The sequence below is a fragment of the Chiloscyllium plagiosum genome, chromosome 28 (assembly GCF_004010195.1).
Source record: "Chiloscyllium plagiosum isolate BGI_BamShark_2017 chromosome 28, ASM401019v2, whole genome shotgun sequence".
NCBI lineage: Eukaryota > Metazoa > Chordata > Chondrichthyes > Orectolobiformes > Hemiscylliidae > Chiloscyllium > Chiloscyllium plagiosum.
This window is the reverse complement of record NC_057737.1, coordinates 32,614,862-32,631,452: the sequence shown is the minus strand read 5'-3', so window position 1 is coordinate 32,631,452 and position 16,591 is coordinate 32,614,862. Positions and strand designations below refer to the sequence as shown.

The 16,591-nt window shown below is 40.4% G+C and overlaps 1 protein-coding gene across 1 annotated transcript in view; it reads left to right on the top strand.

The window, feature by feature from the left end:
- Positions 1 to 13,901, top strand: part of LOC122564220 — a 67,132-nt gene extending 53,231 nt beyond the window's left edge. Inside the window, exons 10-13 of the mRNA XM_043718917.1 lie at positions 4,639 to 4,700; positions 5,908 to 6,069; positions 9,274 to 9,435; positions 11,507 to 13,901. Of these exons, the coding sequence (XP_043574852.1) occupies positions 4,639 to 4,700; positions 5,908 to 6,069; positions 9,274 to 9,435; positions 11,507 to 12,264 (1,144 nt within the window). The 3' untranslated portion in view covers positions 12,265 to 13,901. The remainder of the gene's footprint in view (positions 1 to 4,638; positions 4,701 to 5,907; positions 6,070 to 9,273; positions 9,436 to 11,506) is intronic.
- Positions 13,902 to 16,591: the final 2,690 nt, after the last annotated feature.

Below are 16,591 nucleotides of genomic sequence, written 5' to 3'. Positions count from 1 at the left end.
TCTTCGGAGGGTCGGTGTGGACTTGTTGGGCCATAGGGCCTGTTTCCACACTGTAGGGAATCTAATTTTAAAAAAAGGGTGGAGCAAACATTGCTTCCATCCACCTAACAAAAATATTTGTTCATTGAAGATGGAAACAGAATTCAATGAAGCCAAATGTCTTCCATATGAATTTGTACGTTTGTATATACCATTACTATTTATGAAAATTTAATGCACTAGTTAGCTGCTTTATATGTGGCCTGAACTGACTGAATGCAAGGAAATTTTAAAAAACACTCATGCAATCAGAGTTTTCTATGTCAGAAAATATTCTTACCACTTTTCAGATTCTTCCCATTGCGACTACATAGATGAATATGGTTCAGAAGCATTGAAATATTTGTTGTAATGGTGGGCTCATGATCAATTTGGCATTTTCTGCCAAAGTACACCAACCAGTAGTGCTTCTCTGCATTCTTGGCAAATCTGTCAATATATGAAAATTAGCAACTTACAAAGTGCCAATGCATTAGTACAAAACAATCATGAAAGATCTACTATATCACAAAAAAACTTACAGAATATATTTATATCTTTGTTTTCCATATTGTCTTAATTCAATTTATTTTTCCCTTCTTCGAGCTGGATTTTATGCTCCTTCACCACTAGGTGTGAAAGTGGGAAAGCACATACAGTGCGGTGGCTTGTCTTCCTGCCATCTACCTGACTACAATCTTCTGAAATTGTACAGGGTATAGGTGAATCATTGAGGAATCTATGTATCTTGATACCCTAGCCCAAAGCAGCCAATTAATTTTCATGTAAGATCCTCATAACATCCCTTACAGCTTTTGGCACAGGAGCCCACTGCACACAGAAGGTCCAGCAGTTTTGGATTGGCAGCCTTATGTCAGATAAGGGGCTAGGGGGCAGGCTCTTTCATGGGTATTGTGGGATCATCAAAGATTCATATACACAACACCCCTGCCTCAACTCACTCGGTCATCTCACCCAGTAACTCTCTTCCCTGAACTCTAACTTGCACCATTCTGTATCATTAGAAACCACACTTGCTGCTCAGCTTATGTGCTGGAAATTTCAGGACCCTTCAATGTCTGAGGAGATTTCATTCATTTTTGCTGTTCACTCAGATCCCAGAAGTTCCTAAGAGAGTATTCTGCTATTTCCAAAATGCATTTCCCATATCTTACAGGACAAATGTTGGCAACTTGGTGACAGCTTGGTAACTTGAGGGCAATTCTAACAGCTGAGATCATTTGTTGTGACTTGCCAGAATAAAGTTTGGGTTACTAGAAATCGTAACTCTTCCAAAGAATTAAGTATTATTCAATAAAATGACATCAATAAATGGTAATTCCCATCTCAAAACATTATAATCCCAATTATAATCAGTGAACAGTGTCAAATTCTTTACTAATAGTTAATTAGGCAGAGGTGGTAATGTAATGGTAATGTCACTCCTCTAGTAATTCAGATCCCCAGGCTAATGTTCTAAAGATATAGATTTGAATTCAACTATGGTAAATGGTGAAATATGAATTCAATATTAAGATTCTGAATATACCAAAAGTTTGCTGAAATGTAACCATGTAACCACTGTCAATTGTAATATCTTCAAGTTTGCGAATGACACTTAGGTGTGTGACAAGATTGGCTGATGAGAAAATGGAGATGCTACAGTGTGATTTGGACAAGTGAGTTGGCAAGTGGGTGGCAGCCAATGTATAATGTGGATAAGTGTGAGGCTACCACATTGGTAGCATAAACAGGAAGATGATTATTATCTGAATGGCGTTAGATTGTGAAAGGTGGGAGGTTCAGTGAGACTTGGGGGCCCTTGTACACCAGTTGCTGAAAGTAAGCATGTGGATTAGATTACTTACTGTGTGAAAACAAGCCCGTCAGCCCAACAAGTCCACACCGACCCGCCGAAGCACAATCCACACAGACCCATTCCCCTACACCTAACACTACGGGCAATTTAGCATGGCCAATTCACCTAACCTGCACATTTTTGGACTGTGGGAGGAAACCAGAGCACCCGCAGGAAACCCACGCAGACAAGGGGAGAATGTGCAAACTCCACACAGTCGCCTGAGGCAGGAATTGAACCCAGGTCTCTGGCGCTATGAGGCAGCAGTGCTAACCACTGTGCCGCCCACTAGGTTGAGGGGAGAGGGGAAAAATTTAAAAGGGACTTAAGGGGCAACTTAGTGCATGTTTGGAATGAGCTCCAGGGGAAGTGGTGGAGGCGGGTACAGTTACAACATTTAAATGGCTTCTGGATGGGTATATGAATAGGAAGGCTTTAGAGGGATATGGGCCAAGTGCTGGCAAATGAGACTAGATTAGGTTAGGATATCTGGTTGGTATGAATGCGTTAGACCAAAGGGTCTGTTTCCATGCTGAAAATCTCTATGACTCTATGACCAGATAGGATAAAGACAAGAAAAATGTTCTTGAAGACCAGGGAGTCCAAACCAAGGGTCACAGTCTAAGAATACAGAGTAGGGCATTTAAGACTGAGATGAGGAGAAATGTCTTTACCTAAAGAGTGGTGAACCTTGTGAAACTGAGCCAAAATATGGTAGATCTTCAAGAAGGACTTAGATATAGTTCTTAGTATCAAAAGGGATCAATGGGTATGGAGAAAAAGAGGGGCATAGTACATAGAACATAGAACATAGAAAAATACAGCGCAGTCCAGGCCCTTTGGCCCTCGATGTTGCACCGATCCAAGCCCACCTAACCTACACTAGCCCACTATCCTCCATATGCCTATCCAATGCCCGTTTAAATGCCCATAAAGAGGGAGAGTCCACCACTGCTACTGGCAGGGCATTCCATGAACTCACGACTCGCTGAGTAAAGAAAATGTGTATCTTAAAACAAAACGTCACGGAAACAGCCAGGAATAAGTCTATGTTAAACCTTATGTTGTGAGACATTGTCAATCACTAATCTCATTTTAAAGTATCATGTAGAGCAAAGTGATCATATGATAGAATTCTATCAGTGTCAACACGATGTGATCACATTCAAGACTTAAATTTAAGCAATGTTAGTATGGCGAGCAAAACTGCACACAATACTCCAGATGCAGCCGCACCAGAATCTTATACAACTGCAACATGACCTTAGGACTTCGTAACTCAATTCCTCTACCAATAAAAGCCAGTACGCCATATGCCTTCTTCACCGCACTATTTACCTGGGTGGCAACTTTCAGAGATCTGTAAACATGGACACCAAGATCCCTCTGCTCATCCACACTACCAAGTATCCGACCATTAGCCCAGTACCCCATCTTTTTGTTACTCTTACCAAAGTGAATCACCTCACACTTACCTACATTGAACTCCATTTGCCACCTTTCTGCCCAGCTCTGCAGCTTATCTATATCCCGCTGTAACCTGACATATCCTTCCTCACTGTCAACAACTCTACCGACTTTCGTATCATCCACAAACTTGCTCACCCAACCTTCTAGCCCCTCCTCCAGGTCATTTATAAAAATGACAAACAGCAATGGTCCCAAAACAGATCCTTGCGGAACACCGCTAGTAACTGCACTCCAAGATGAACCTTTACCGAGTACAGAGTTGGATTATCAGCCATAATCATACTGAATGGCAGATCAGACTTGAAGTGCTGAATGGCATATTCCTGTTTCTATTTTCTATGTTTTAAAACCCATCTCTTTCATTAATGTCCTTCAGAGAAAGATATCTTATATCCTTTCCTTAGCTAACCTAGATTTCACTGGAGACACATGGCAATGCTGTTGACTTGTAGTTGTCCTCTGGACTATTACAGATGGGCAATAGATGCTAGCCAGGCCAACAACGCTATCATCCAAAGGACAAATTAAACATGATGGCTAACCCAGCAGTGTGACTCTTAACCAAGCCATTTTCTGTTTCAGTGCTACAATATAGGCATGCTTCTATTTTTCAGCAAGTTGCTATTATCAACATTATCATGATTAATATGTTTAAATAGAATGATAAATATTCAACATTATCTAAAATAGAGTAGGAAGGCCTAAAACATCGTGGAATACAGCAGGTGAGAGAATCTGGCCATTAAAAGGATGGTGTGAAATGGATGTGTTAATGTCATACATAAATAAGAAATGACAGTACCATTAATGCACTGGAGGATAACATTTAAAATGAGCACTACATGACGAAAAATGAACTTTAGTGAGAGAACCAATATGGATGTTTATACTTGGATAAATACGAATGTTTATACTTTTCTCATTATACACAGTCGGTTCTGATAATAGCGTGATAGTTCCGTTCTCATGCGATCTTGCGTTATAAGAAAATCGTGCAATAGCTGTGCCATTAAAGTAATGGAGACTGAATCATGCTGTAGCCAATACAGGTAAGGAAAGACCACATTCTACAGATCACTATGTAAATTCTTCAATTGCGTTAAAGCCAATTCGCGTTGAAGAAATTTGCATTATAGCAGAACCAATAGAACCTCTGCTTTAATATTCTTCAACTGACCCCATGAAGCGTGAGAAAAGTCTGCATTGTTGATTCATCAGAAATTCCTGTGTTTTTACATACTCAAACTTTCATTAATAAAGTCATTTCATCTGGTTCCTTCCTTATTTTACAGTATAATTCCAGCATCTTTAAAACTTGAGGAAAGTGTTGATGGTCTCCAGAAACGTGTTTATGGTAAATTGAGAAACATATTTTGACTCAATGAAGGGATTAACATAAATAGATGAGAAAACATAACACAAAGACTATTTATTCAATTAGTCCCAGGTTTCCCATGAATGAGGTTGTTATGGAATACTATAAGAACCCCTATGGAAATTCTGGCACCTACCCTCTGTTTGATCTTTCGTTTCATCCCTCATTCCTGGTATTGAATAGCAGGAAAGTGGATTACAAAGTAGCAGATGGATGGGCTTTGATGGCAGTGTCAATATACAGAATGTTGGATTTCAGTGAGACAAACATCACTTGTTTTTGCTAATTTTTAAAAGTCAGTTGTGAAATCCCTATCATCAATTTGCTGGCTATAAGGAATGATAGACCAGCCATTTTTTCATGTACATAAACAGTAATCAATTTGCAAGTTGATGGCTGGCCTCCAGTATGTTGATGAGTCCTGATCACCAAAACAAGACCCAGCCTCAACCCACCTGATCACCAAAACAAGACCCAGCCTCAACCCACCCGATCACCAAAACAAGACCCAGCCTCAACCCACCTGATCACCAAACAAGACCCAGCCTCAACCCACCTGATCACCAAAACAAGACCCAGCCACCTGATCACCAAAACAAGACCCAGCCTCAACCCACCTGATCACCGAAACAATACCCAGCCTAACCCACCTGATCACCAAAACAAGACCCAGCCACAACCCACCCGATCACCAAAACAACACCCACCTGATATGCACTCCATTCAAAAATATCAATAACTCTGGTACTTTCCTGGTCAACTGCCTATGCTTCAGTTTCCACAAACTTCAACCTAACCTATGGCCATAGTGTATTACCACTCTTCATCATATACCTTTGTAAACCTTACTACCCATCCCAAAGTTCCATTTCCTCTGTCTCAAGCAAGTTAGATATTCAATTCCCTGTCTCGCTTCTTGTCATTTATCCCGACATTGACAGGTGTGCTTGAGTAGCTAGGCTTCTCTCCCTACTCACCTATGAATTGCCTGTTTTAACAACTTTAAAACAAGCCTCTGATCAAGACTATTGTCACCTCTTCTAATCACTTTTGCAAGCCTCACACTCTTTTTTCAAATTGTTCTCTGAAGTGTCTTAGTACATTGTTCCACGTTAAACAGTTCTGTTTAAGTGCTGTTGTATTTATTGTAATACATGATTCACAGATAATTTTGCCTTTAATTTAGGGAATGGTTGTGGGAGACCACCTCAGGTCAGTAACGGAGAGGCTTATGTTGCTGGCGACACAGTGACATATACATGTAACCCTGGTTACTCAATGTCGGGATCATCAACACTACACTGTCTAGATTCAGGCGTTTGGGACTGTGAACCACCAAAATGTACCAGTAAGTAATTTAGTTGAATACATTCAAAACATTAACTAATAATAATTGGTCTGTGTTTTCTTTAGCTACACTGTCTTATTTTGGGCTTGAGCTGTGGCAATCAGTATAAGGCAAGGGTATGCACAACTGAGTCCCAACCCTAATTTAGCATTCACCTTCTGCTACGTTCATAGAGATGTTGACCATCCATGTCAAGTTCAACAAAGTCAATGAAGGAAAGCAAAGATCAGGTTTTGCTAAATATCTCCCTTTCCACATTCCCATAATACCCATAAATTGGCAATGAGGGAGGAGGAAAAGACGTCAGTGGGTCAAACTTTACAAAATCAACCTGTTTTCTTTAACTGTAGTGCCTCTGCCTTTCAGCAGATATAGCAACTGTCCCTTTGTGGTACTGCAGTATCTCTTCCATTTGCAGTGATGGTTCTCCTCAAAAGCCCCTCACCTTTAAATTTAATTGACTCAATCATGATCAATTTTCTTATGTTAATCATGACCAATGGGGAAATTCCTGCCAAAAGTTACAATTAGTAAACATATAGTCTGGAAGAATTCTTCAAATTTGGAAAGATAATGTTTGAAAAGACAATCTCCAGTTTTCAAACTTTTAAGTTGATTTATTAAGTGCCAGATTTAAATAGTCAGTCCATTGAAATGAAAGGATCAGAAGCCATAACACTGTTTTGCTGATCAATCCTACTCCAATTCCAGTTATTATTTTTTCCAGGTCTTTTACTGGTGGTTTAAGTAACTCATGTGAGAACTTGATTACTGTTTACATTTGAGTCCTTATAACATACATTGCATTTGAAATTAACTTGCATAATAATTGGCCAGTCTACTAGTTGTACCAATCAGTAATGCATTAAAGGCCCCAAGATCCTAAGAAGTAATGTTTGCGCCACAATAGTGCTGAGCAATGGGCATCTCCAGCAATAAAAAATCCAAATATTACCCATTGATCTTCAATGACATTGCAATCATTGAATCTTACACTGTTGGCACGGTGGTTCAGTGGAGAGCAGTACAGTGGCTCAGTGGTTAGCACTGCTGCCTCACAGGTTTGATTCCACCCTCGGGCAACTGTGTGGAGTTTACACATTCTCCCCGTGTCTGCATAGGTTTCCTCTGGGTGCTCCAATTTCCTCCCACAGTCCAAAGATGTACAGGTTAGATGAAATGGCCATGCTGAATTGTCCATAGTGTTCAGGGATGTGCATGTTAGATGCATTAGTCAGGGTTAAATATAGGGTAGGGGAATGGGTCTGGGCGATTTACTATTCGGAAGGTTGGTGTGGATTTGTTAGGCCGAAGCGCCTGTTTCCACATTATAGGGATTCTGTGTGGGGTACCACTGACAAAAAAACTGGGCTAGCCATATAAATACAGCTCCTACAAGGGCAAACCAGATGCCAGGGAGGCTGCGGTGGCAGATCAAAATCAGTAAGATTACAATGAGGTTTAGGTTTAGGGTTAGGATCAGTGCAGACAGAGCGAATGCTTTGCAGAACTCCTGTTCTGTCCACAAAGATGACCCTGTGCTTTTGGCTGCCTGCCATGTCAACATACATGGTCCCCAGCCAAAATCTCTGTCTCGGGTTTGCTGTAGTGCTCTAGTGAACCTCAGTGCAAGGTGGGAAAGCAGCATTTCATTTTCCACTTGGGGACTTTGCAACCTTCAGGAATCAATATTGAGTTCAATAATTTCAGAGGCTGAACACCTTCTTCTTTGTCTTTTGCCTGCCCTCCAGTCTCCAGGCCCTATCATGCATTCTGCAAAGATCATTCCATCCATGACACCCTTATTAGGTCCATGCCCCCCACCAACCCACCCTCCACACTCGGCACCTTCCCATTGCCGCTGCAAGAGGTGTAACATCTGCGCCCACACCTTTCCCCTCATCTCTGTCTAAGGCCCCAAAGGATCTTTTCACATCCAGTAGAGATTTTCCTGCACATCCACCCAGCTCATCTACAATAACTATCCTTCTACAGTCAGACGGCAATGCCCTACACTTAACGAATCTTGTAAACGGGAAAGTCACCATGGTCCTAACTTCTAACTAGAGAGAGACAACTGGCGGTGATTTAACCTGAGGGTCACCCCACCCTCAGGTTAGGGGAGAGGCTTTTATGGTATCCTTGACTGATGTGAGTATTGAACCTACACTGTTGATGTTACTTTGCATGACAAACCAACCATCCAGCCAATTGAGCTAACCAGCTACCTAATCTGCTGTCTTCATTGCTCTCAATGTGATCTCCTCTACATTGGGGAGACAGAACGCCAACTCATGGAGCATTTCAGGCAACATGTCTGGGACACACCCACCCAACAACCTACTGCCCTTTGGCTGACTTCAACTCCCCCTCCCATTCCACTGGGTAGATGCAAGTCCTGGGCCTCCTCCACCGCCAAATCCAAGCCACTCAACAACTGGAGGAAGAACGCTACATCTTCCGCCTTGGGATCCTTCAACCACACGGTATCAATGTCGACTTCACTAGTTTCCAAATCTCCCCTCCTTCCACCTCATCCCAGATCCAACCCTCCAACTTGGCATTGTCCTCTTGACCTGTCTCACCTGTCAATCTTCCTTCCCACCTATCCACTCCAACCTCCCCACCAACCTATCATCATCACCCCCTACCTACTTCCACCTATCACCTTCCCAGCTGCCTTCCCCACCCTAGGCCTAACCCTACCCACCTATTTATCTCTCAGTCCCTTCCCCGCCCATCATTCCTCATGAAGAGCATATGCCCAAAATGTCGACTCTCCTGCTCCTCGGATGCTGCCTGGCCTGCTGTGCTTTTTCAACGCCTCACTTTTCAACTCTTGCTTTCATCACAGTCAACCCATTTTCACCAAAAATGGTCTCTATTAGCAGCTTTTCTTCCTCTCTGTCCTATATTATCAATCCCTCTGCCTGCCTAACTGCTGTCTCTATTTCTGGAATCTATTTCCATCTATCAAATACTCCTTCCACCCTCTCCGCCTCCCCCAGCCATACCCTGTCTTCAGCATAAGTACCACCTTTTCCTAGCTCCAATCAGCGCTGCTGAACCCGAAACATTAACACTACTTTCTAGCAGAGATTCTCCAGCAATTTCTGTTTTTGTTTATAGTTCTTAGTCACTGATTTCTCCATTATTGATGTGAACTGTGCAACTACTAAAATTATTCTTAATTTTATCTTGCAGAGGTCACGTGCCCAGTTCCTACCAAAATCCCACATGGATTTTTCAAATATGTTGGAAACTCTGTGACATATTCCTGTGAACGTGGCTATTATCTTCTGGGGAAAGGATGTCTCACTTGCCTTATCACTGGTAAATGGGATGGGTTTACACCACGCTGCCTCCGTAAGTATTAATTATTCTTTCTAAATGCAGTGTTTCAGGAGCTGTTTCAGGCACATTGGGTCAAATAGTCTCCTGTATATTAGGATAATATGTTAATGTGAAAGAATAAAGTATGAAATGAGTTTGTAGAAACCCTTAGTTTATAATTTGTTGAGCTATACATTTCGGCCTAAATTTTCCACCATTGGAGATTTGGGGAAAGTGGCTGTTGTGGTCAAACCTTTACCCATTACAGTGATGCATTCTTAATCCCAGTTGATTTCCTGGTCCTAGGATCTTTTAACACATTCTATGTATTCTCTCAGCCTCTGTGAGACTGTCAGGTCAGGATGTGGATGCTTACTTGCACATGAAAGTGTTTTTGAACTATTCAGGAATATTTAAATTCTCTCTCCTGTTTGAAAAAACAAAATTCGACTCTGAGGCAATCGTGCCCTCTGCCATCAATATAAAATATGTTGGAGGATGTATTTCACTTAATTTATCTGGTAATATTCCTGTATGCAAACAGTTGAGTGATCTGCAGAATGTTAGATTGAATTGCCACTATTGAATGAGGTGATGAAGGGATTGCAAGTGGTGGGTAGGGTGCCAGTCAATCAATGCCTGGATGGTGTTGAGCTTTTTGAGTGTTGTTGGAAATACATCTGCCCAAGCAAGTGGGTAATGGTTAGATAATAAATGCAGGCCTAACCAGCAATGTGCACACCCCATGTACACATAAAAAAATGACATTCCATCACATTCCTCACTTGTATCTTGGAGATGGTGGATAGGCTCTGCAGAGTCAGGAGGTGAGATACTCAGCACTGAACTCCCTGTCTCTGATTTGGTCTTGTAGCTACAGTCATCTTTTTAAAAAATCGTTCAAGGGATGTAGGCATTGCTGGCTCGCCAGCATTTATTGATCATCCTTAAATGTCCTGAAGTAATTAAGAGTCAACTTGGCATCACATGTACTCCCATACATTTAAGGAGGGCAGATTTCCTCCAATTTGGGTTTTACACAAACAACAATGATAATGTGATCTTCATTAGATCAGCTTTTAATTCCAAATTTCACCATCTGGCATGTTTGGATTCAAACCCATGTTCCCAAGATATTAGCCTGAGATTCTGGATGACTAATCCAAACACATTATCATTACACCACTACCTCCCCAGTTGCATGGCTTGTTCAGTTCTGTTCCTGATCAATAGTAATCCCCAGGATCTTGGGAGCAGGGATTTCAACAATGGCAATGCCATTGAATGTCAAGCGCAGATGGTTAGATACTCTCTCTGTGTTGCAAATGTTTACTTGCTACTTGTCAATTCAAAACTGGATGTTGTCAGTTCTAGCTGCATATGAACACAGGCTAATTCAGTGTCTGAGGAGTCATGAATTGAATTGAACATTTTTCACTGACTATTGCATATTGCTGCTTCTGAACTGACAATGATGAGAAAATCATTTCTCAATCCTTGATTTATCAATCTTGTACTGAAAAGAGCCTAAATCTCTCCAGAATACTGTGGCCAGCCACAATTTATAAAGGATATTCTGGATTGTGGTTGAAGCAGCTGAATACATGATCACAAATGGTGACTGGGGAAGAGAGGATTCAGGGAGATATATAGTTGGCAAAAATCAGAGGATATAAAAATGTGGTATGGGAATATAATTTTTGGAAGCATTATAGAAATATAGGGGCTTCAATCTATAGAGAAATTCGAGACATTTTCAGCTTTCGACCTTCAGAAGACTAAAGTCAATATACATTTCCTTACACCATGATACAGAATTTGCAAAGCTGCCCAGAGTTTCAAACTGATTGCTTTCCTTTGTTTATTGTTACCTTAAAGTTTATCATTTTTAATTTTCAGACTTCATTTTCTGCACAACACTCCCTACTTTGATGAAATATTTCCTGCAACCAATGTCTGACATCATTTTCATATTTTATAATTTAATGGTGATTACAAATATCTCACATTGCCTGTGGTGATTATGCCAATATATAAACTTCAAGTGTTGTCACAAGGTATGCTTAAAGGTAACTGAAGATGACTGCCATTTTGTCTTAAACAGCCATACGTGCTCCACGTGGGCCACCAGGAGATCCAGGTCCCATGGGCCCAGAGGGACCAAAAGGTGAGCCAGGTGCAAATGGAGAAAGAGGACCTCCAGGCACTCCTGGATTACCTGGACGTCGAGGAGAACCAGGTCCACCAGGCTATCCTGGGCAACCTGGATCAAGAGGCTCCCAAGGTGCCAGAGGACCACCTGGGTCTAAAGGTCAAAATGGTTCTAATGGAAGGCCAGGTGCAAATGGGAACAGAGGTGCTCCCGGACAAAGGGGACAAATGGGTGCGAGAGGGGAAATGGGACAAAGGGGAGAAAAAGGAGACCGTGGACCTGTAGGACAACCAGGAACTCTACCAGTGATTAACTATGTAACTGCAGCTTTCTGTGTCAGTCTGGGCACCAATTATCCAGCACCAAATGCGCCAATTATATTTCAAAATATAATATACAATGGTCAAGGACTTTATTCTACCCAAACAGGCATGTTTGTGTGTTCTATTCCTGGAGTGTATTTTTTTTCATTCCACCTCGAAGTTAACAGAATAAGTACCTACGTTGAACTCACAAAAAATGGCAAAGCCGTTGTTGCAGCCTACCAGGCATATCACAATAGTTATCAATCAATGTCAGGAGGTGCTGTGTTAGGATTAGATGCTGGAGATAAAGTTTACTTGAGAACTTCAGAAGGGCAGATTGGTATCACTAAATCAAGCATCTTTTCTGGACACCTGCTTTTCAAATGTCCAAAATTTGTTCGTTAAAGACAGGCATTGTGTATCTAATTCTACTAATCTCACTATGGACCTTATTTAATGACGACATCATCTCCCAACTTTAACATTTTATTTTAGGACTACTGAGAAATACAATCTCCTAGGGAAAAACATAACCAATGTGATTTAGTTCTAGAGATTTAAAAAGTAATTATCATTTGGTCCTATTTTTACCTTTGAATTATGTAACTGCACCTCTCCCATCAACACCAAAGATTAGCCAAGTTTGTTTAATCTGTTCTATAGCTGGACATGATTGAAGAGATGACTTTCTTCAAGATGGATAAAGTGATAAAGTAACATCAAACCAATAGTGCATACAAACTGAACAGTAACTGTTCCAGATACTTATTCTTTGAAACTACCTGTGAATGTACATCAAACAGAGTTAGAGCGTTGTGTGCCTCATTTGGACAGAATGATTTTCAATCAGAACAAAACAAAATCACTTAAAAATTAAACACTTTAAACTTTCCTTTTTTTTCAAGAACCCATTCATTTATGACTGTTTCTACAGTTAAAAGCTGAAGGATTTGTTGTATATTATATGTCCCTATATCATTGGCATATTTGTTGTTGGTTAATTGACTATGATATCATCTAGTAATTTTTCTATGTGACATATAGATGAATGGGTCACATGGCAGTATGAGCAGCTCATTATTTAACATGGCTTGAGACTTTAATGTTGTCAAACGCACAAAGGTCACTTATTGTATATGCTATTAATTAGACACTGTGATGGCAGAATATCCAGCATTATATTGTCAGTAACTGAACATTGTTACCAGATAATGAATGTAAGGGTCTCATATCCCCAAATCCTGTTAAACATTGAAAAGACGGAGACTCTCATTTGAATTCAATACTCTGATGGATCTGCCAACATTTATTACTATCCATTTTTAAATATTTTCTGCTGCTATCTGTCACTGTACTAGCTTCACTATCAGATTTAACAGAGGTTAAGTGATGTTCTGCAACAGACCTTGGACTTCACAGTTATTCCTAAACTAGAGTCATCATTAAATGGATATGAAAAGTCTGAATTCAGAATATAATAAATGCCTCACCAGCAGATTCCTTGAGAGTTTACAATTCAGATCAATGATGGTGGGCTTTTCCCTTACTCTATTCCAATCCACTAGCTACAATTTGCCATGGATTATTCCTTTCTCTGCCCTGCCCCTCACTGTTTGGGGCCCCAGTGTGCAGAAGTTGTGCTCAGTGTTTCTGGTAACAAATTATGGAAAAGTTAAAATATGAAAAAAGTTCATTTTCTTCATGTTCATTTTATGCCTGAATTTGTCTGATTTAAAACATTTCAATTGACCTTTCAATTTAATTTGTGGTAAAATATTAATGTGGATTATTATGGGATTGATAAATGTTAAATAACAAAACATGTCTGTAATTCCACATCTTGAATATTATGACCAATTGTAAAGAATCAGTTTCTAACAGAGTGACTGAGTGAACAGTATAGAAAGAGCTTAGTGGGTTAGTCCAGCGGGAAACAGATTATTAAACAGTCCTTTTGAAGTGGTTGTTTCTCTAAAATCTTAATTGTATGGAAATTGAAGCATTGATTGTTTGGAAACTTGCAAGATACACAATAAAGAACACTGCACATCATTCCAGTAGTGATATGTCTATTTGTGAAGTTGATATTGAATTAAGAAACTGCCTTTGCTTTCACTTCCATCATGCTAAAGCTCAGAATAAAATAGAAACAAAGAAACATAGAAACTGGGAACAATAGTAGGCCATTTGGCCTTTCAAACCTGCCTCATCATTCAAAATGAAAGAACATAGAACTATACAGCATAGGAATGGGCCCTTCAGCCCACAGTGTTGTGTCAAACATAATGCAAAATGAAACTGATCCCTTCTGGTTGCCCTTGGTCCATATTCCCCCATACCTTGCATACTCATGTGTTTATCTAAAAGTCCCTTAAATGCCCTTATTATATCTGTTTCCACCACCTCCCTGGCAGTGTGTTCCAGACTCCTACCACTCCCTGTGTAAAAAACATTTCCCTCACATCTCCTTTGAACTTTACCTCTCTCACCTTAAATTCATCCCCCCCCCAAGCATTAGACATTTCAACTCTGGGAAAAAGATTCCAACTGTCAACCCTATCTCTGCATCTCAATTTTATAAACTTCTATTAAGTCTCCTCCACGGCTCAAGAGAAAACAGCTCGCATTTTACTAGTCTCTCCTTATAGCTACAATCCCTCTATGGTAGTAAATCCTTTTTTAGTTCAACCAAAACTGCATGAAATATATGACCGTATATACCTGCAGTAAGATATCCTTATTACAGAACTCAGGTCCTCTTGCAATGACAGCCAATATACCAGTTACCTTTCAAATTGCTTGCTATATCTGCCTGTCTAATTTAGTTGACTGATGTAGAAGGATACCCAGATCTCTTTATTTGCTCACACTTCCAAAAATATCACCATTTAACTAGGGTGTACCCCAGTACACCCCAGTCCAACACCGGCATCTCCGAATCATGACCATTTAACTAATACACTTTCTTTCAGTTTCTTACACCAAAGTAAATAACTTCACACTTCATCACATTATATCTGCCGTGTGTTTGCCCACTCATTCAACTTGACGAAATCACCTTGAAACCTCCTTGCATCCTCCTCACAATCCCACCAAATTTTGTGTCATCAGAAAATGGAAATGTTGCATTTCATTCTGTCATTTGGATCCTTTATATATATCCTGAATAGCTGGGGCCCAAGAACCACTCCCTGTAGTACACCTCTCGTTACTGCATGCCTCTTGGACAAAGAGCCACTTATCCCCACTCTCTATTTCCTGTCTGTCAACCAATTTTCGATCCTTGTTGATATATATCCACCCATCTCATGTGTTTTAACTCTGCTGATTAACCACTTTCAAGGTTTGTCAAAAGCCTTTTGAAAATCCAAAGTTACCACATGTACTGTTCTCGCTTATATATTCTATTAGTCACATTCTCAAAAATATTCCTGCAAATTTGTTAAGCTTGATTTGCCTTTCATTAGACTCATGCTGATTTAGTCCAATTTTGTCAATGCTTTACACCTGTTTGGTTATCATATGTTTTATAATGGTGTAATAAACCAGACAAGACCCCCTCAAAATATATTAACGTAGCCTAGATCCTAACATTTTTGTATTTTAAAGGTAAATGTCAGGTGCTATATTCCAGATGCAATTCAATTGGTCAAATTACTCGATGTTAAGCAAAACACAATTTAAGCAAACACTATTACTAAAATACGACAAAAGAGAGAAGTATGGGCGGCACGGTGGCACAGTGGTTAGCACTGCTGCCTCACAGCGCCTGAGACCCGGGTTCAATTCCCGCCTCAGGCGACTGACTGTGTGGAGTTTCCCGTGTCTGCGTGGGTTTCCTCCGGGTGCTCCGGTTTCCTCCCACAGTCCAAAAGATGTGCAGGGTCAGGTGAATTGGCCATGCTAAATTGTCCGTAGTGTTAGGTAAGGGGTAAATGTAGGGGTATGGGTGGGTTTCGCTTCGGCGGGTCGGTGTGGACTTGTTGGGCCGAAGGGCCTGTTTCCACACTGTAATGTAATCTAATGTAATCTAATCTACTTGGAATAACTTAACTCTGTTGGAAAAATTAACAAAATAATACCTATTACTAATTAACTTCTAATATAATAACATTCCATAAACACACCTTGGCAAAAGGCAAATTCAGAAAACAGATTACCTCTCATGCAACTCCAATAGCAGGCATAGAGCCCCCAGCTTGTGGCTGTAACTGAAAGAGGGAAAAAATAGCTTTCACTTCTTCAAGACCCCAAAGCTAAATGAAAGATTCTGGTTCTGTGGGTAGGAGCTTGACCCACCCACTCCAGCTGCTTCTATTGTTCCAACTTTAAAAACAAACACAAGGCTTCACAAGTTGTTCTCTCTCTAAAAGAAACCAGGAAAAAAAAACACTTCTTAAAGCCACAGTATTGTCCCAATATACTCAGTGGTGTCCCCACTAATGATGTTAAAGCTGATTGGGCTTTATTTTCGTGATATTTCTTTTCCTCTTTTATTTAAATAGTGGTGTTACATTTGCCATCCTCCAATCCATAGGAAATGTTCCAGAGTTGAATTTTATAAGATGACCACTATTGTGTCCATTACTTCCAGGGGCACTTTCTTTACAACTCTAGGGTCTAGGTTATCAGGCCTTGATGATTTGTCAGCCTGTAACTCTATTAATTTCCCTAACACCATTCCTTACAAATGCTGATTTCCTTCTTTTCCACCCACTTACTAGACCCTTCG